General features: G+C 39.2%; 1 protein-coding gene across 1 annotated transcript in view; it reads right to left on the reverse strand.

The window, feature by feature from the left end:
* Positions 1-21,100, reverse strand: part of EYS (eyes shut homolog) — a gene marked incomplete at both ends in the record, with an annotated part of 678,422 nt that overhangs the window by 14,350 nt on the left and 642,972 nt on the right. The window contains 6 exons of the mRNA XM_083372645.1: positions 4,798-4,970; positions 6,562-6,736; positions 9,813-9,957; positions 10,949-11,115; positions 13,406-13,588; positions 16,392-16,564. Coding sequence (XP_083228771.1) covers positions 4,798-4,970; positions 6,562-6,736; positions 9,813-9,957; positions 10,949-11,115; positions 13,406-13,588; positions 16,392-16,564 — 1,016 coding nt within the window. The remainder of the gene's footprint in view (positions 1-4,797; positions 4,971-6,561; positions 6,737-9,812; positions 9,958-10,948; positions 11,116-13,405; positions 13,589-16,391; positions 16,565-21,100) is intronic.

The following is a 21,100-nucleotide window of genomic DNA, read 5'->3' on the forward strand; positions in this document are numbered from 1 at the left end:
CCATAGGTGTGGGTCACTAATTGCTAAATTAGGTTTAGACAGCACAACTGCCGCCTCCTAACATCCCATTTGTTGCATCCTGGATCCTGAGATTCCACTGCCAATCTCTACAGGAATATTCTAGAGTTTTGTAGTTTGTTCTTATGTTTGGGGATGGTTCACTGGATTACGTTAAATATCTAGATCTGTGGGTTTCTGTTCTGTTCAGTATTCTGTTAATAATGCAATTTTGTGAGACCAAAAATTACATCCTTTCAATATGCATATCAAATAAAGAATGTTTTATTTTATAATGTATCGGGAAATTGGCAGTAAGGAAGTTAAGTGTCCTCAAAAAAATATTTTAACATTCAGAATAGTAAAACGATGTGTGTGTGTGTGTGTGTGTGTGTGTGTAAGCATGCAGAGTTCTATACTAACCACTGAGACCATTTATGGTGACTGCAGTAGAGAAAACCTTGTGCCACAATAAAACTGCTGATTTCTTAAGGTGCCAGAAGATTGTTGGAATAGAGCTGGAAAGGACCTTGGAGGTCATCTAGTCCAACCCCCTGCTTAGGCAGGAGAATCTATACTATTCCAGACAAGTGGCTGTCCAGTCTCTTCTTAAAAACCTCCACTGATGAAGCACCCACAACTTCTGAAGGCACACTGTTCCACTGGTTAATTGTTCTCACTGTTACGAAGTTTCTCCTTCATTCCAGGTTCCAGAAACAGAAAGACTCTTCCTTGTTTGGCTGCAAGAGACTAGCAGAAGTATTTCTAGCAGGCCTGCCTCTCCATGGTTTCTTGCCATGGTGGAGGTGTGCTATTTTCAAGGTCGGTTCTGTGCAGAGTAAAAGTGGACGTGCCTAATGAGCCCCCCTTCCTTAGCAAAATTCAGCCCTTGTTAAAATGACATCTTATGGAGACCTCATCCCGACCCTCCTTAATATCCTGTGCATCTAGAGCCCAGTGAAAGTTTTGCCAACAAAAACAGCAGCCTAAGGCTCAGTGCAGCCTGACCTGGAGATGACAAATGGGAGCACGGTTGGGACAGGATAACTTGGGAGTTCCCAGCCATGAGAGTGACACAGCAGATAGCAAAGAAACCCTGCTGGTGGGTTTCCCACGAGCCAGGAATGCGCAAACTATGCACCCTCTCAACCTTTGGTAGAAATGAAGCATCATTTTCACGTAATGAAATGTAATATTATTACATGTAATAGGATTGCAGTCATTACAGCATTATTACAGCGTTACAGCAATGTAGGCAATGATAGTTTTTAATCCTGCTCCATCCGTGTCCACCCACTTTTTTGGAGTGTAGTGTTTCTCTACCATGCCAGTCACGGGGGGGGGGGGCTCCAGAATGTTCATTAGATAGGCAGATCTCTTGTTTTATTAACATTGTTCCAGTTATCTCTAGTGCCTGAGCAGTCATTTCCCACCTTCACTATTTACTGTATAAGCAGAGAGCCAGTAAAAGTAAAGTTCAAACAACGCCCTTGGTGAAACAAACTGCTATCCTATGCTGCCATCTACAGATTATCCTTCATTATAGTAGTCTAATATGTCTTCTATGTACAAAATCATTAAATAGTCTTTCTTTTTATCAATTTATTTAGATTCCTATGCACTTTACTTTGCTATACTTCTATTTCTCAAACTAATGATGTCAACATTTATTCTGTTTAAACTAGCTGACTGTGCTTTATTTACTGCCTTGAAGAGCAGTCAATTTAACTTTATGGTAAACACACTTGGTGTTGCAACTTCTCGATTATTTTCCAGCTACCAGCCTTATAAGGCTTCCTTCATTTTACATGGCAATTATAGTTGTTTGAGCCTCAATTTGAGTTGTGGAAAGCTGATTGCCCAGTTTCTCTCCATCTCTTTTCATTTATCAGACTTCATAATGGACAGGACAGGAGGGTCAAGACTTTTTTCTTTCCTTAGACGCCTTACAGTGAAATTGTATCAAGCATAATCAACCCTGGGAAATATATCCATCCTGCGGAGCCTGAGCTCTTTGAATAAAATCAGGTGACCTGTTAAGGTCCATGACGTCTGGGAAGCCACCCGTTCTGCATACAGAGTTTCTAATGAGCTTTTTTTTTGATGTTGTTACATCACTAGGACAGAGAATAGTGACAGCAGTTAAAGCAGCAAGCATCTATAGAAAGTTAATACAAGTAGTACTTGGGCCATTACTATCCATTCAGTTTTAAATTATGATAGCACTGAAGCCAAAGGGATTGGTCTTTGCAATTCCGACCATCTCAGTGCTCCTATGATCAAACGTTGGGTGCTTGGCAACCAGCCTACTTTTGTAACTTGGGCACAATCTCCTACCCTGTGCAAAGTGCTTCTGTGGTTTTTCAAATACACTGAGCCTTTGGCTCATTGGTTGTGACAGGAATTGACTGACCAGCCTGTTGCCTGAGCCTAATATTGTGAGTTGTGGGGAAATAGAGGTAGTTCTCGACTTACAACCACAAGTGAGCCCCAAATTTCCATCACTAAGCAAGAAAGACGTTAAGTAACCTTTGTCCCATTTTATGATCTCTTTTGCCACAATTGTTAAGTGAATCACTGCAGTTGCTAAGTTAATAACATGACTGTTAAGTGAATCCGCCTTCCCCATTGACTTTGCTTGTTGCAAAGGGACCCAGGGATACTGCAACCATCAGAAATACATGCCAGTTGCCAAGCGTCCAGATTTTCATCATGTGACCAGGGGGATGCTCCAAAGGTAATGTGAAAAAGGTTCATCGGTCACTTTTTTCTGTGCTGCCGTAACTTCAAACTTCACTACAAATCCTCAGTTTTGTTGCAATTTATGCCATCCTCACTTATATTCACTGAGGGAAGAAGTATTAAAGAAGAACTTTAGGAGATTATACTTTCCTCTCTGCAGTTGCAGTTCTTATATGGATCAGAAAGGGATCATTTATAGCACATCACATAAGGACTACAATGCCACTCATTAAGGAAGTTAAGTGCTGATTCAGTAATTGTCTAACAATGTATTAGACATGGCTGATTCTTATTTCATGTCCACAGAGTAAAACAACTTTGAAAGCCAAAGCAAGCACAAAAGCACATCTAAATATCAATTGCTAGATGTGAGGCGTTGTGTCAGTAGCTATAATTAGAGTGATTTAATTGTATTTTAATTTTATTATTTTATTATTTTAATTCCATTTATATCCCGCCCTTCTCCGAAGACTCAGGGTGGCTTACAAGCTTAGCAGTAGCCTTCATTCTATGTATATGCCTGCTTATTAGGGCTTTCACCCACCCCCCAAGCGGCATTATTACAAAGTCAGCTTAATTGCCCCCAACAATCTGGGTCCTATAAGAGTGGCGTAATGGTTATGAGCATCAGCTATTAGACAAGAATTTCACAGCTAGATGGGGATCGTCTTGGAGAGCATCCAGAAGCTACAGTTGGTGCAAAATACAGTAGCACAGCATGTGTGCTTCTTGATCAGTGCACATTATACCTCTGCTTCTTGCACTGCATTGGCTACCAGTATGCTTCTGGGTTTAGTTCTAGGTGTTGGTTATGACTAATAAGGGCCTGTGTAGCATGGAACCAGCAGGCAGCCACTCCCTGGTTACCTCTACTCCCCCCATCAGGAGAGACATGTTGTAGGTCTTATGTAGGTAGGAGTGTCATCTGATGGGATTGAGGAAGAGGAGCTTTTCTGCACAGCTCCCACCCTTTGGAACATCACTCCTCCAGAGCTTAGATTATCCCCAATCATACTGACCAAAGGAAGGCATTGAAAACATGGCTCTTTCGTTGTGCTTGGTGACCACTTATAGTGGAGAGCTACTTCAATGGTTGTGCCAAACACGAATTACTGACTGGATTTTGCTGCTGATTATGTCTTTTATGTTGTCAGACATAAGCAACCAGAGCAACTCGTGACTAGCTTTAGTCAGTAACTTTATTGTTTATTGCCTACATTACAAGAATCTCACCAGACTGCTTGCCTTCCCTTGGGAAAAATCAGATATGGTCAAACTTATGCCATTTGTGGCTGCACAATGATTCCATGCTAGGCTCTCCCTTGACCCCTTCCTCCAGCCTAGCTGGCAATTTGCCAATGGATGTTGTGTGATTAAGTCAAAGCCACTGCTGTATAAAGGGGTTTTCCCATTGTGGCTTATCTCCCTACAGGGTTCCCTCAAGATATACTCCCAAACCAGGAGTGAGACTCGTCATGATTGGTAATTGTTGGGTGGGAGCTGTGGAACGATAAGTAGACAGTTTAGAGACGATTCAACAACACACCATCCTGTCTCTTTTTGTACTTAAATAAAAGCCTCTCTTGCTTTAGAGATCCACTTTAAGAGATGGCTGTAGTGCTGCATGTTCAGTTTGGATTTAATAGCCTACTAGGTATTGAAGATGATGATGTTAAGCAGTCATGTCTGACTCTTGGCAATTCTATGGGCTAGGTCTCTCCACATCTTCTGATCTTGTACTATTTCTTTGAGTTTTTCTATGCTTTGACAGTGTCTGGCCACTGTTTCTTTGGCTGCCTGGTTTCCTTTTACTGCTACCTTTTTCAAACATAATTGCTTTCTCCACTGAATTTCCCACATGACATGGTCAAAATAGGTGAGATGCAGTTTTGTGATTGCAGTAAAACAGAACTTTTTTTAATATCAAAAAGTCTTTGATATCTTCAATTTTTTTAAAAAACACCCTCTGATTTCAATGTGCATTTCACACCCAACCACAGAATAAAAAGAAACCGGTGATACCATGTGATACACTTTTGATGGATGTTTGTACCCTACCTTGTTCACAGTGTGTGCCGGTGGTTCCCAAAGCACAGTGGCAGTTGTATCCATCAGGCACAGAGATGCAGGTGGAACCTCGCTTGCACTGATGGGGGGGCTGGTGCTCAGGATCACACACTGAATTTTTTTCTGTGCAGAAAGCCCCTGTCCAACCAGCAGAGCAATGACAGCTGAGAAGTGCAAAAGAGGAAACGAGAGGAAACCTCAGCACATGACTTAGTTACATTCTGTGTCAATATGGAAGGTAGCTTCTTAGAGCATTTTGAAGCAGAGAAACCAGGAGGTCTCACTCTGAACATTTTGAGGCAAGATATATATAGAATAAGGGACGCGGTGGCTCAGTGGGTTAGGATGCTGAGCTTGTCGATCAGAAGGTCGGCAGTTTGGCGGGTCGAATCCCAAGTGCCGTGTAACAGAGTGAGCGCCTGTTACTCGTCCCAGCTTCTGCCAACCTAGCAGTTCGAAAGCATGTAAAAATGCAAGTAGAAAAATAGGGACCACTACAGTGGGAAGGTAACAGCGTTCCGTGCGCCTTTGGCGTCTAGTCATGACGGCCACATGACCACGGAGACGTCCTCGGACAAGCGCTGGCTCTTCGGCTTTGAAACGGAGATGAGCACCGGCCCCTAGAGTTGGAAACGACTAGCACGCATGTGCGGGGGAACCTTTACCTTTACCTTATATATAGAATAGCTATACTTTAAAACTTGGCTTAATGCACATTTCTACACAAAGAAAATCTTGGCTGCTTCCCAAACCCATCCTTAACCAAATCATATTTTTGATAGAGCCCCACTCATTCTAAGTTATTGTCAGTGCACTGCAGTCCTCGCCATCCCCAAAATAATTTACCAAAAGAAAGGCATGTGAAGCCTTCAGTTACCAAAAGATTGTCCTTTTGTGTTCCGTTTCCCCCCTAATTTTAGAAATGGCATAATAGGGTGTCCCTTAATGTTCATACCTTGCAAGACTGATGTCAGCCTCCCAGGTGGCACAAACAGGAAACAGGACCAGATGAGATAATTCTACTTAATTGTAAGGCTACGTGAATAGAGTCTTGCTGGTCTGAAAGTACAAATCTCCTGCTGTCTCTTCTACAGCTTGAAAAGGAAGTGGAGAAATCCCTTCTAAACTTCTTTTTCTGCCCATTGTGCAGCTGTAGGCTATGCCTTCTCTTATCTGACTGTTCCCTAAGCAACACTTCTTCTCTTATCTCCCAAAATCATTCCCAAATGACATTACAGATCCTGAACTGTCACTTTTAATCTGATGGAAGAGGAAATACATGGGAAGTAATTGAACAATTGTATTTAATTCATGCAATTACATTTACATTTAAATTAAATTTAGTGCTCATCCTAGTCCTGTCCCCATTTTTGGAGGGCACTCCTCAGAATGCCAAAGAAAAAAAACAGAAAAAAACAGACATGGCCCTCAACCTGCCAATAATTTCTAGCCTTGGGGTAGATATTACTGAATGAGGCAGACTTCACTGCTCTATTTGCTACCCCAGTATGATATTCACTTCAGATTGTTCCTGAAATGGACATTTATGCTACTAAGAATGAGGGGAGAAGTATGTGTGTAAGAACTATAGCATGGAAAGGAGAATTGCATGTGCATCTTGCAAGATTATTCTAAAGAAGATTATACATATGTTCCTAAGCAAATATATGAGCTCTGATAGAACCATATGACAATCTGCATAGTGCCAATGCATTCCCATGCAGTGGTTCATTAAAAGAATTATACTTTACTTACTACAGTGTAGAGCCACTTTCTATGCATGTCCCCCCATTTCTGCATGTTATGAGTTGGCACGGAGACACTGCACATTGTCCGATATTGCGACCAGTGTTAGGATGGCCTTCTGGAATTCCTGGTACTTTAAACTTCTGATCCTTTCCAGCCCGGACTTTGAGGTCAAAAATGCAACCTGAAGGAAAGGAAGATTCTTTGTTTAAAACAATAAAAAATATTTATGAACATTTACCACTGTGGTCAGGTCACGTTCAATAGTACATTTTCTCATGGTGATCTAGAGTTCACTTGGTTTTTTATTTTAAACTTACAAAAATCTGTCTGGTCACTCGTAACTGCTTGAAGTTCCAACAAACACATTAACTTAAAAGTTCATTGCTGCCAAAATGGCAATCCTCACCCTGTCTGCCTTCAGTTTAATCCCTAGGTAATTGTTAGTATGCATTTAAGTCATGATTTAAACAAACACATCCTTTCCAATGAAGGAAAATGAGGCTTCTGTCCTTGAATTCAAGCTATCTTTTATAAAGCTTTATCTTCAATCTGTCATAACTCAGGAAATGTATAGTGCCATTTCTTGAGTGCATCACCAAAGTTTTGTTTTTGCTTTTTGTAAAGAAAGCTCAGAGAAAATAGGATACTGAGGGCAAGAAAATAAACTTTCTGCCAGGTTTCAAACTAGAAATCTTCTGTTATGAGACACTTAAAGAAAAGCCAAAGCCAAAAAGACAGAATTGCCGTAAGAAGATGGGATGTAAAATGAAGAGCAGCAAGGTGGATGGATTCAGTTACAGCAGTGATGAATGCAGCATTGGAAAAGTTGACAGACCAGTTTAGGGACAGATCACCATGTGGAAAATCTATCTATGTTGTTGTCATTATCCAAAGACATTAGAAAGAAACAGGATAGTAAGAAAGGAAGTCCTTTTTTGAACCTACTGGCTGTACTGCATGTATGTAAATGTTGATGTGTTTAACTCTACAAGTATAAATGCAAGTGAACTGCGCATGTCTCTGTATCCATCCATGTGCATAAACAAACACAAAGACAGGGAGATGTTCAATGGGAGGGGACAGTAGCTCGTGCATCTGGATTGAATATTTTTGTGAGCAGTTGACAAGGTGTCTCAGTCGGGAGAGGATTTTCTTAAATCCTAAATCAAGCCTTCCTGAGCTTAGGACCAAATCAGCTTAAATGGTAAGCGTGGAGGAGATTTCTTTTTAAACCGTCAGGGAAGAGGTACTAAGTCACAGTTTTTAATTTCTGAGCAAGCCACAACATAAATAAATATAAGGCCTCCATTCTATACCTTCTTGCTTGAGGGCAAAGCTGCTGGAACTTTAAGGGATTTCAAGTGACTGGGATTGGGCAGTTGGCCTTGATTATTCTCTATGTGTAGAAAACCTTTTTTAAAATACCGTATATATATATATGCTATATTGTTTGTGTAGGTCCTGGGGAGCCCTGTTTTCCCCCCACACACAATAGCTACCTCTAGTGTTGAAAAAGCTAATTCCCCAGGGCAGGGGTAGGCAACCTCGGCTCTTTTATGACTCATGGACTTCAACTCCCAGAATTCCTGAGCCAGCATAGCTGGCTCAGGAATTCTGGGAATTGACGTCCATGAGTCATAAAAGAGCCAAGGTTGCCTACCCATGCCCCAGGTAGCCTCTAAAGCAGGCCCTTCATAGCTTCCCCAAAATTCTCTCCAATTCACGATAAAGAAGCCTGCTGTCAACCAGCGGGAGGCCTCTCTAAAGGATGGCTTTGCCTTTCCCCGCACAAATCAAATGAGGAAAATAAACCCCTGGTTCTAAAGAGCAGAACAGATTTAGTTTACTTTTTACATCCAGGACCCATGACCCATGCATATTCACATACGGTGCACAGGCAGCATTACACGGAGACAAGAGCCACTTTAAAGAATACAAGATCTCAGTTTGAACAAATCCCTCAATCCTAAAAGGATGGGCTAGAGATCTGGGCAGTCTCCCTACCTCCTTCACCCAACAGGCAGACCTTCACCCCCTTTATAAACTCTTTCTGCCTTGCAAGTGTCTTCCTTTCGGCTGCTCCGTTCTTCCAGAACTTTCTCCTGACTCAGCCAACCCCTATCCCCTCCCAGGTAACACACACTGGAGTGCAGCTCTTCCTCTCAGCCTTGCTCTTTTCCTTGTTGACACCTACTAGACACTCTTCATCCTTGAGATGGCCGCCCCCTCACACTCCACATTAGCCTTGTGTCTTCTCTTCTTCCCTTAGTAGTTCTTTGGCCTCTCCCTTTCTGTAAATCTTGTCCTTAGACCAGGGGTGTTAAACTGCCGGCCGGCAGGCCAATTGCATCATATGGACGCCGTGCCCACCTCAGCTCCAGCAATGGGGAAAAAAAAGTCACGCTACGTTGCGACACGTCACGTGACATGGCGAGCTTGACACCCGTGCCTTAGATTCAAGCAAGCTGCTTTTCCTACTTGAAATGTCTGACTCTCTTTTATCTTTTTAGGCTGCCCATTTCTCTTTCTTTCTCTTTTTCTTACCCTTCACTTCCAGCACACCTCTGCTTCTCCTCTTTTTTTTTCCCTTCTGCATCTGTCTCTATCAGCCTTTATCTCTTTGGATTTTGGGGTGCTCTCTGAGCTAGGTTGCTTGTTTGCAGATGTTTTATTACCTAGCTAGGCAATACCATCATTGCAAGTGTAATGAAATGTCTGCAAGCAAACAACTGAGCTCTGAGACCACCAAGATTTCCTGAGTTCAACCCTAATTCAGACGCTCTCTTTGATTTATATCCTTTCCCCAACTATATGTTTTTGTTCCTCTGAACTCTTTAGGGATAACTATCTCATCCCCTTCCAGGCGTTCTGATTTCCTTACAGGCTCCACACTGTCTCCTGCTCCAAGCTATTCTTAATTCTATCTTTGCAGCAGTGACCTTATTTTGTTTCATTCCAGAGAGAATTTGTTTGGGACCCTCAGAGCTGTTTTGAGATTGATGCGTAGTGCTGCTGTAGTGCTATTCAACCACACTTACAAATCTTTTTATTGCTTCAGATGTCTATGTGATAGTGTTTTTTTCTTTTTTCACCAGTTGACATCTGTGAGAAATTTTGCTATGCCTGTTTTAGACTTAGCTAAGGTCCATATAAAGCTTGAGCCCTCTATGTTTAGTAGAAAACCAGTTTATTTCATTAAAAAGTATCACTATGAATACAATGACTTGATACACAAAAGCGATAACGTTTTTATTTACCTTGAAAGCCATTCTTAAAACTGGATCCTTTGGGTAAGAATTCTGGAATATATTCAATATAACCGCCTACATAAAACTGACTAAAAACATTGAGTCCCGTCAACTTTCCTGGTGATGTAATAGTTTTGTTTTTTTGATTGTCCACCTTTCAAAGAAACAATAATATGCAACTCATGAACAACTAAATATATTATTTCTCATAGTGCTAAAATAAATAAAGTATTCGTATACATTAACAGAGAAGGAAATTCCTTTGCCTTGTAATTCACTTGAAAATAATTGGAAAATTTTTAATTTCCTGGATTGTGATTAGAAGGGCAGATATTCAGACTTTTTGCTTGTGTTTCCATATTTTGCAGAAATTTTTTGCATCCATTATTTCTCAGTCTTCCTTAAAAATTCAGGAGCAATTTATAAAAATGGGGTGGAGGTCGTGGTGGTAGGGAGATAGCAAATGAAAAATGAAATACGCTTTCAGAAGGGGGGACTTTTGCATAGTTTATTGCAAATCTTTGCACAAAACCTTTAGTAAATTCTCATTACTGGTTTTATGCAACACACTAAATCATGACTCATCTTAACCATAATTTATTGAAAAATACAACACAGTATATAAGGTACTATATCATAACCAAGCAAAATTCACTGTGATTGATTTATCTCTTTAAACTGGGCACCTGCTATGCCTTTCTGTGTATATCTAAGTGAAACTCATTGTTATTTATTTTTCACATTCTTCAAAGGAATTCAGGATGGAATGTATAGATCTTTATTTATTTATTATATTTATACCTCCATCTTTCATACAGGAACTCAAGCTGGTATGTATAATACTCTCTCCTCTGATACCCCTCCACCCCTAATAACAGCAATGTGAAATATGTTAAGCTAAAAGAGAACCACAGATGCCTGCAGATAAGAATCTGGGTCTTCCTGGTGGAAATCTAACCCTGAACCACTACACTATACTGCCTTTCAGACAGATTAAAAGCATATCAATGTCAGATTAAAGTTACATTTTTCTTCTTCCCATTTTATGCTAATAGCAGCATTGTGGAGTAGCCCAAAAGCATGATAGCCACAATTCTAGTCCTTGCTACAATAATGAGATGAAGCTGTTTTAAAGCAAGGCTTACCTTCATCCAGCCATTTCTAAGAAATCTGCCAAGGCTGACTGTGTGAATGTGATGTGTCAGATCAAGTGGCTCGCTAGTAATAGTTGCCATTCCAGATCCCAAGTTGTAACTGTATACCAAGCTACTATTTCGCAGGCCCAGCACTAGGAAATCATCCCCAGTAACACCTGGAATGAGAACAGTTACATCACTGTCAAAGAACCTGTTAAAGAGACTTCACTTTAGGTAATTGTGATAAAGCTAGCTTGACAGAATTATCTTATTATGGCTAATTTGTTTGCATTGCATGAAAGTGAGTCTTTCTGTTGTAGTTCCTGCCCATCAAAAAATCAAATTCCATCAATATGGCCGACTGAATAGACTCTCAGGGAGGGATCCCTGAAGGGTTTTTCCTTGGAATGTAGCTCTTCAGCTACTAACTGAAGAGACTGGCATTCCTTCAGTTTTTATGACTCACTCAGATCACGGGGAGTCTAAACATTTCCCCTCAAGACTCTCCAATACAGCTGAAAGCCTGCAAGCAGCTTCTGGAACTGGCCTTTGAAGCTATCTGCCTGCCAAAATCTTGGGGGGAGGGGCGCTGTAATTTGTTTGTGGTTGAAGAAGCTGCCGTTTTCAAATTTACCTTTCAAACGGACAGTAAGTTGTGACTTTCATTTCTTAATGACCTTCAAGGACTATTATTCTTTCCTAAATCAAGATAAAAGAGGCTGTCTTTAATTACAGCCTGCTACACCTTTTTGAAAGACCTGCACCATTTTAGGGATTTCTTTAGTGTTAAACAACAACAAGGAAGAAGGCTGCTAAGGCAAGCCAAAATAAGAAAGAGTAAAAAAAAAAAAAGCTGATGGAGAAACATAAAGTCTGAAAGCTGTGATTTTAGTTTATTATAGTAGTAACTTGTAGCTTGATCTTCTTTGCTCTGAGTGGCTAATATTTTCTGATCCTGATCAAAGAGGAGGAGTCAGGATGGAGGAGCAAATTATTAGAGATATATTTGAAAGGTCTCTAAATAAAATCCACCAATTTGTGGACTAGCTGTGTTCCAAGGATGACAAAAAAACCCCTCTGAAATTATTTTAGAGATGCAAACATGTGTATAAAGTTACCAAACTACTGAGGCAACTTCACAAGTAACTGAAAATGCTACTTTGTTCATTGCAAATTTGGAATACAAATTTGGCATTAACTTTTATTAGGACTTGGTGGACTGCTACCAAAGTACTAAATAGGTGAAACCTTCCTTAGTGATTGAAGATCATCTAAGTTCAGCTTAATACTGCCAATCAACTGGGCATTGTAAGCAAAAGAGAATACATTAGAAAGTAAATGAAGGAATAAATCTGAAAGAAGTCTACATTTACTCAGCTGTGGTGGCATATCAAGATGGTTGGGTGATTCTAATAATATTGGATCTCAGCCTGGCCTGCTGGTTGCCTGCTAAATTCTTTTTATAATTAAGAGGAAAGCTGGTGGATGTTGGTTAAGAGTGAAAAAAGAGATGATGAGTCTTCCCTTCTGTGGGGCCCTTTGGATTTTGGCAGAGGGATCGTGATGTATTCTATATTCTGATATGTTCTATAGCCCTTGATATATCATTTGACGTTTCATATAATGGTGTCTTAGAAAAGTTAGTTAAGTAAGTAAATAAATATATAGGTACGAAGATAGACAGATGGTTTATTATTGTTCAGGATTTCAGCGGAAACATTATTTTCTATGTAATAATAATATACCAAAATTGGAAAACTAGAAAAGATGAATGCGTATTTATTTCTCTTCATTGTTCTTATAATATTATTCATTCCATTCATTATCATATAATAATGAGAATATAAATATTGCAGGGAGGAGCCAAGACAGGGGCAAAACAGCAGCATTTACCCAGGGCTCTTCTTAGTTTTTTATTTATAGTTATTTCTATTATTATTTTTAATTTTTTAAAATTCGTTAAGTGTGTCATATCTTCATAGTAAAAACAAATATGTGATACTTGACAGGGAGAGTGAGGAACTGGCAACTCTCAAAGAGAAAGTGGAGTAAGGAACTGAGCAAGCAGGTGTTAGACTTTTGAGGTAGAAGCACAACCAGGAATAGGCAGTCTATGTTGATTGTAAAATTACATTAATAGAATCTTGCAAGGCTGGAAATATTTCCCTTTTCCATTCATTTTTACTCTTAGGAAAAATTATGGAGGAGCTCTTCTGAAATGTTTCCCATGGTCCTTTTCCTTCTGTAAACTATCTTTTACATACTGCATGTATGATCTGATGTTCTCCCTCCTGTCTCCCAAGGCCATTCTCATGTACCATTACACAGGGAAACGTGAAGATCCTTACTTTGAGTTTGAATGGACATGTTGATATAGTCATCTAAGATCAGCTACTGGCAGATAAATGATAAACATTCCATCATGATTTCCTAGCTTCTATAGGGAAACAAATTCCAAATCCTTACCTTGGCCCTTCTGACCGGTGAAAAAGATGAGATTGTCTTGTAGTGATGAATTGTGATTTGCCAGCTGAAATTTCAGGTGGAATTCATAGCACAGGCTGATGTTTGGAATTGCTGAATATGCTAGGAATGAGGTATAGCCAAAAGCATCTGTCCCACTGAAGCTAGGATAGGTTATATTAATGGCTGTCAAAAAAAATGTTTGCAGAAAGTTAGCATTAAAAAATATCCTTACTCAAACATACATTTTCTTCCTTCTTAAACCATACCAGTTGGGAAAGAGAATTGGGATTTCTTGGGGCCTCCTTACTCTTTATAGCTCCCATGCTTCTGATGAATAAATATGAAACAACACTCCCCATTTTCAATATAATGGAGTATTACAACCATATATTGCCTGCAAAATTCTGGGTGACCAATAGATGACAAGAAAGAAATTCATCTTTGCTGTCAGTTAGTGATTTTCCAGATTTTTTCCCCACTCCAAATATGATAGGCTTAAAGGTAAAGGTAAAGGTTCCCCCGCACATGCGTGCTAGTCGTTTCCAACTCTAGGGGCCGGTGCTCATCTCCGTTTCAAAGCCGAAGAGCCAGCACTTGTCCGAAGATGTCTCTGTGGTCATGTGGCCGGCATGACTAGACGCCAAAGGCGCACGGAACACTGTTACCTTCCCACCGTAGTGGTCCCTATTTTTCTACTTGCATTTTTACATGCTTTCGAACTGCTAGGTTGGCAGAAGCTGGGATGAGTAACAGGCGCTCACTCTGTTACGCGGCACTCGGGATTCGACCTGCCAAACTGCCGACCTTCTGATCGACAAGCTCAGCGTCCTAACCCACTGAGCCTCCGCGTCCCTTTTATGATAGGCTTACAATTGTAATTTGTGCTAATTGCCAGCTGTAGCTTTTCTGGAATAATTATCCTTCCATATTCATTGATTCACAACATTTTATCAGGCTCAAACCTCAACATGTTTGTCTTAAATTTCCCTGGATGTTTTCCTATTAATTATTCCTTTTTATTTTTCTCACCTTTTCACAGAAAATCTGTTAAGGAAGATTGATCTGTTAGGGAAGAGTAATTTTTGATTAGTAGAGCAGCATGCTCTCTGGCTGGGAACATTGTAAGATGTCTTGTATGGAGAAAGGGAGAAAACAAGAACATTATAAGAACTGCATGGGACCAGGGCAATGTTCCAGATATTAGGGAACTACCGAAAACTTCATTTCTTATAGTTCTGCCTTAGTCTTTTTGGACACAGCTGCATATTTATTTATTTACAGGACATATATGGCCACTTATATGATGACTCTAGGTGGCTCACAACAATTCCTAAAAAGATGGTTAAAAGCAAAGTTATCCTTCTCCTGAGGTGCCAGACTAAACCTTCTTGCAGCTCATCCCCCAACCTAGCCCAAGTGTCAGGTCTTCACAGCCCTCTGGAAGGCTAAAAGGGTAGGAATCCCTCAAATCTTGCTTAGGTGTTCCAAATGGCTGGGGCAGCCACTGAGAAGGTGTGCGTCCAAGGTCTCATCAAATGGCAACTTTTAAGAGAGGGGATCTGGAGTGTGCCCAGCTTATCTAACCTAGTAGGAGGGGTTGAAACAGCATCTGAAAACATCCAGGATCAAGTGGTCTTATGTTTCACAATATGTTGGCAGTGTGTGGAGAAACAAGAACAACGTTTCCCTCTCCATTTTTTTTTTAAAATGGCTATATCTTTTGCAAAGTTGGTAACTTTGATTGATGTCCCTGACAGCCATCACTTCTATGTGCACCAGTGCTTTTTTTGTAAAAGAAAAAGGTGCCGGAACTCCGTTCTGAGCGTTCTATGAGAAAAAAAAGTCCTGATGTGCACACATGGCTGCCTTGCTTCTCCTTCTTTTCAGAGAAACAATGAGGCTGTGCAAACACATCATGTAAAGACAACCAGGAGCGGCTTCCCAAGTAGCTGCAAGAATCTTGTGTAATATTTATTAATTTGAAGAGAGGTGCTTTGTATTCCCATAAATTATGAAACACCTACAGGTAATTCCTCAACGTATGACCAGGATTGGAACCAGAATTTTCACTGCTAAGCAAGGCGGTTGTAAACGTGAGTCATGCCCAGTTTTGTTATGCTATGGTTGTTAAGTGAATCTCTGCAGTAGTTAAGTAAAATATTTAGCTGTTAAGCAAAGCCATCTTTTCCTCATTGACTTTGCTTGTCAGAAGCTGGCTCGCAAATGGTGATCACATGACTCTGGGATATTGCAACCAACAGAAATACATGCTGGTTGCCAGGCGCCGGAATTTTGATCACATGACCATGCGGATGGTGTAACAGTCTTAAGTGTGAGAACCGATTTTAAGTCATTTTTTTCAGCACCACTATATCTTCAGACAGTTGATAAACAAATGGTTGAAAGTTGAGTAATATCTGTTTTTCAAGATTTACACAGTCTAATGTTTGTTTGTGTGTAATACTAAACTAATTAACAGAAAACATGCCTACACCCACTGACCTATATTTGAAAATGAAATATTCCAGAGAACTCCAGAATGTTCTATTCCTCTGCTGGACCATGTGCAAATTCCTATGGATAATGCCATTCCAGCGGCACTTTGGTTGTTTTCCAAAGTAAGTAATGCAAACTGGAAAGAAATTGAAGTGTCCCAGACACATTGTTTCAGAGGAAAGATTTAGATTACTTCCAGTTCAGAGGCTTTACTTCAGAAATAGCCTACTGCCACCAGAATGGCATGATGCAGGGCGGAAGTGTTGGCACAATGTGAAGAGGTAACAAAACATTTTAGAGCTTTGTACATCCCATTATTAGCAATACTGATGACTTTAATCTCAAATAGGAGCATAATAAGTTGAATCCAGATCATATAGGTTAATGTTCTGACATTGAAGTTGCTTTCGAATGATGATTTCTTCTCACTTTCATTTTCCTAAGAAAAGTGTGTGTGTGGGTCTGCATTAGTTCTCAAAATTGTTCTTACCATCATTGCAAAGAATTCCAGTTCTTCCATATGGACAAAGGCATGCCATGTCCTGGTTGGATTTAGGAAAGCAAGTTGCTCCATTCCCACATGGATTTTGTTCACAGTTTGAAAACTGACATAATTTTCCAGAGTAACTAGGAGGACATTCACAGAACCAGTTCTCTGTGTCACTGGAGAGAGAGAGAGAGAGAGAGAGAGAGAGAGAGAGAGAGAGAGAGAGAGAGAGAGAGAGAGAGAGAGAGAGAGAGAGAGAGAGAGAGAGAGAGAGAGAGAGAGAGAGACGAGAGAGAGAGAACGAGAGAGAGAGAGAGAGAGAGAGAGAGAGAGAGAGAGAGAGAGAGAGAGTAAACACACATATACAGTACACACACGTGCATGCACATAGAAAGAAACAACAGTCACCCTCTTCTCTCAAATCCACTAAAGCACAAAATGATTTTCAACCAAGCAAGTTCTTTGCATATGATTTAGAAGTCTTTTAAGTTTGGGTGCTTTGCTCTAAGAATGTTGCCCCCTTATATTTTATGACTAACATTTCAAAGCTGTTTTTAAGCCTTTGCCAGCTTCTCTTGCCATTTGCTACCCTTGTGCAGAATATTCAGAGGTCCTCAGATTATTGCAGTATTATTTGCAGTGCAGGGCCAAACATTACTATTCTGCTTTCAAGTTTTCAAAAGCATGAATAAAGCCAAAGGGATATTTTCTACCTTAAAAAAGTTATTTGTGACTATAAAAAAAAAGTTTGATAACTGGATTACTTCTTACCCATCCCCTGCTTTCAGCAGTAGCTTGTGAATGAAGAGTTTAGGAGAAATAGTTTGTATGATTTTCTGTGCCATTTTGGCTGAAGATAAGAGAAAGATGGCCTTACTATAAATGTTTGGTTCATGCACAGTTTTCATGCAGTAAGTGGAATATTGGAAACATTATTTTATTGTGATTAATATGAATAACCATCTGTCTTCCAAGCAAGAGGTTCCATAATCAATCATACTCTGATCTTGCTTTATGCAAACTATGCACAAATATTTAATGGTGCAAATTCCTTGAATCTTTGTTTTGGAAAAAGAAAGGGTGTAATGAGTTCTTTGCTTCAAGCATCCATATGCCTAACTCCATTTCTAAACAACCAATTCCCATCAAATGTGCACTATACCAATAGTGATAATGAGCATAAGAAATAGAAAGTGGGGATGTTAAAGAAAATGGGGGTTTTGGTCTACCGGACTGGGAAACATATTATGACGCAGCAGCGTTAACCTGGATTAGAGAATGGATAATTTTAAAGAATAAAAGATTAGAAGGCCATGATCTGCAATTAGGTTGGCACACATTCCTATGGAATGAGAAACAAGGGCTATATCAACATTTTCAAAACCATTGGATTAGACAAGCGCTACTTAAAATTTGGAATAAAATTAGAAAACAAAATTACATTAAAGTACTAGTCTGGTTGTCCACCCTTGAAGCGATAGTTTACCCAAATTTGTTTAATTTGGAAAATAGTACTACATACAAAGATATTACGAATGAAGTGAGAGAATTGAAATCTAGACAGGAAGTAGAACAACAAGGGATAAATTGGAATGGTGGGCTTACTTACAGATACAAACACGATATGGGAAAGATAAGAAAGAGTGAGGGATAAATATTCAAGAAATTGCATTGGATAAAATTTTATTGGGGCCAGATGAGAAACAAATAAGGAAAATGTATAGTTTGCTATTGGGGTATAAAATGATTGAGGAACAAGTTAAAGAACCAATGCTGATATGGGCTAAAAATTTGGGACATGGCATTGATCTTGATATATGGCAAACTCTCTGGGATAGAAATAAAAAGATAACGCTGGCCTCAGCTTATAAAGAAAATTTATATAAAATGTTTTACCGGTGGCATCTCCCCCCAGCACGATTAGCCAAAATGTCTAAGACAATATCCCCTAGCTGTTGGAAATGTTCCGTTGAATTAGGTACTTATTTTCATGTTTGGTGGTCTAATAAGACGCAAAAATGTTGGCAAAGGATATGGATATGGTTAGAAGAAATATCAGGACGGAGAGTAGATTATAGACCAGATTTTTTCCTACTAGGCATAACACCAAGAAGCATACCAAAGAAGAGTTATATATAATGATACACATCATCACAGCAGCGAGAATGATGTTCACCCGGAAATGGAAAAACAATGAAATACCGGACGAGAGTGAAGTGATAAATAAAATTTGGGCATGCACAGAAATGGACAAGTTAACTTTGGAAATTAAAAATAAAGATCAGTCAGATTACTACCAAATTTGGAATATGTTTTACCTATGGTGGGAACAAAAAGGAAGGTCTCAACAGAAATATACAGGATGCTGATTTCACATATTACTAGAATTAGGTGGTTGATAAGATTGAATATTGTATAACTGTATATAAATGATATGTACATAAAGTGTATATATGTATATAAAACACAAAAATGATGTAAGACAAGAAGAAATGTCAGACCGTTAACACCTTGTCCAAAGTTTTAAATAATAAAATTTGCAATAATATAATAATAAAAAAGAAATAGAAAGTGGCAAATTAGTGATATGCTTCTCCTTAACTTTTCTTTAAATTGGTTCTCTTAATTTTTATTCTGACTCTTTCTATTCCCAGGAAGGAATGTCCATGCATTTCCTTTCCCCTCTAGAAAAAAACCGACACCAATTATTTATTTAGGTATTTATTTAATACTAAAATACAGAAGATACCGGGAAAACACAGGAAGATATTGGGCTCCAATTTATGTCAATGACACTATCTGGATTGTAAAGATGCTTTCAGATGAGGCATTTACTGTACTGTTTTTTTCCCCTCAGAATTCTGCCAAAGAAGGAAAGAGGAGGGCAGAGGGACTCAAACAATATAGTCTTCAATTTCTGAGTTTTCTTCCTGCTCATCTCTTCCATTAAAAACAAAAAAGAGGCCAATTGGCACAGTTATTTTTTCTTGATAGCTCTGGGACCAGAAGCCTCTGGACTGAAGATGGCAGTTTCAGAGAGAAAAAAACAAAAATGAAAGCAACCATTACTTTTTGGAAAGATTAAATCTTGGTAACCTTTACAACAACTCCGAGAAACAGACTAATATAATTGTCTGCATTTGACAAAAAGTACAGAAGACTGAATGGCTGGGATGACACCTCCCTCTGATGATACTAGATGAGGTGCCTACACCGCAAAGCTCTCCTTATTAATCAATTAAACAATCTTCGTATGGTACAACAAACTAAAAAAAGCGTTAAAACACATGTAAATAATAGATTTGGAAAAATGGAAAAATCTACAACTATCAATCCTGGGAAGAATAGTGATGGTGAAAATGAACATTTTACCTAAAACTACTCTTTTTATTTCAAACAATACCGATAAAAATTGTCATTTTTTTGATGAATTAAGTACATTGATATTGAAATTTATCTGGCAAGGGAAAAAAAGCTAGAATTAGACTGAAAATGTTACAAGAAGGAAAAGAAAATGGAGGTTTTGGCCTACCAGACTGGGTTTTGTACTATCAAGCAGCCACACTAGCATGGTTAAAAGAATGGATAATTCTTAGAAATAAAAGACTATTATACATAAAAGGGCATGACCTACAACTTGGATGGCATGCTTTCCTATGGTATGGGAAGAACAAAATTCACAAATACTTTCAAAACCACTATGTAAGAAATGTATTGCTTTTGACATGGGAAAAGGTAAAATCAAGAACTTACATGAAAATACCAGATTGGATCTCAACAATGGAGGCGTTTGTACACCCAAACTTAATCAATTATGAGAAATTTGTGACTTATAAATATATTTTGAATACTGATGGGAAACTACAAACTAAACAAGAATTGGAAGAACAGGGCATTGAGCTATCATGGTGGCCACATCTGCTCCTTGGTGGAGCAGTGGGCTAATGCCTCCTTAAGTAACACCAGCTGCCTGCAATTAATGCAGGTTCGCATCCCACCAGGCTCAAGGTTGACTCAGCCTTCCATCCTTCCGAGGTAGGTAAAATGAGGACCCAGATTGTTGGGGGCAATTAAGCTGACTTTGTAATAATGCCGCTTAGGGGTAGTGTGAAAGCCCTAATAAGCAGGCATATACATAGAATGAAGGCTACTGCTAAGCTTGTAAGCCGCCCTGAGTCTTCGGAGAAGGGCGGGATATAAATGGAATTTTAAAAAATGCAAATGAGATATGAGAAAGATATAAAAATATATGCTTTTTACCAAAACCACACAACGTTAGACCAGATACTATTGTCATCAGATGACAAACTGATTAAGAAACTGTACAGCTTTCTGCTAAATTTAAAGATGGAAGATGAACAAGTTAAAGAAACAATAATAACTTGGGCAAAAAACTTTGGGCACAATGTAAAGTTAGAAAAACGTCAAAACCTATGGGAAAGAAATTACAAAATAATGAGGGCAGCTACTTACAAAGAAAATGTATATAAAATGTTCTATAGATGGCACTTACCACCTGCAGGACTAGCAAAAATGTTTAAAAATGTGTCTAGCAATTGTTGTAAATGCATACAAAATCCAGGCACGTATTATCGTCTTTGGTGGACATGCCCTAAAGCAAAGAACTCTTGGTCAAAAATACATAGGTAGCTAGAAAAGATGATAGGAACACATGTAGACTATAAGCTGGAATTATTTCTTTTAGGCATAAT

This window comes from Vipera ursinii, assembly GCF_947247035.1.
Source record: "Vipera ursinii genome assembly, chromosome: 1".
NCBI lineage: Eukaryota > Metazoa > Chordata > Lepidosauria > Squamata > Viperidae > Vipera > Vipera ursinii.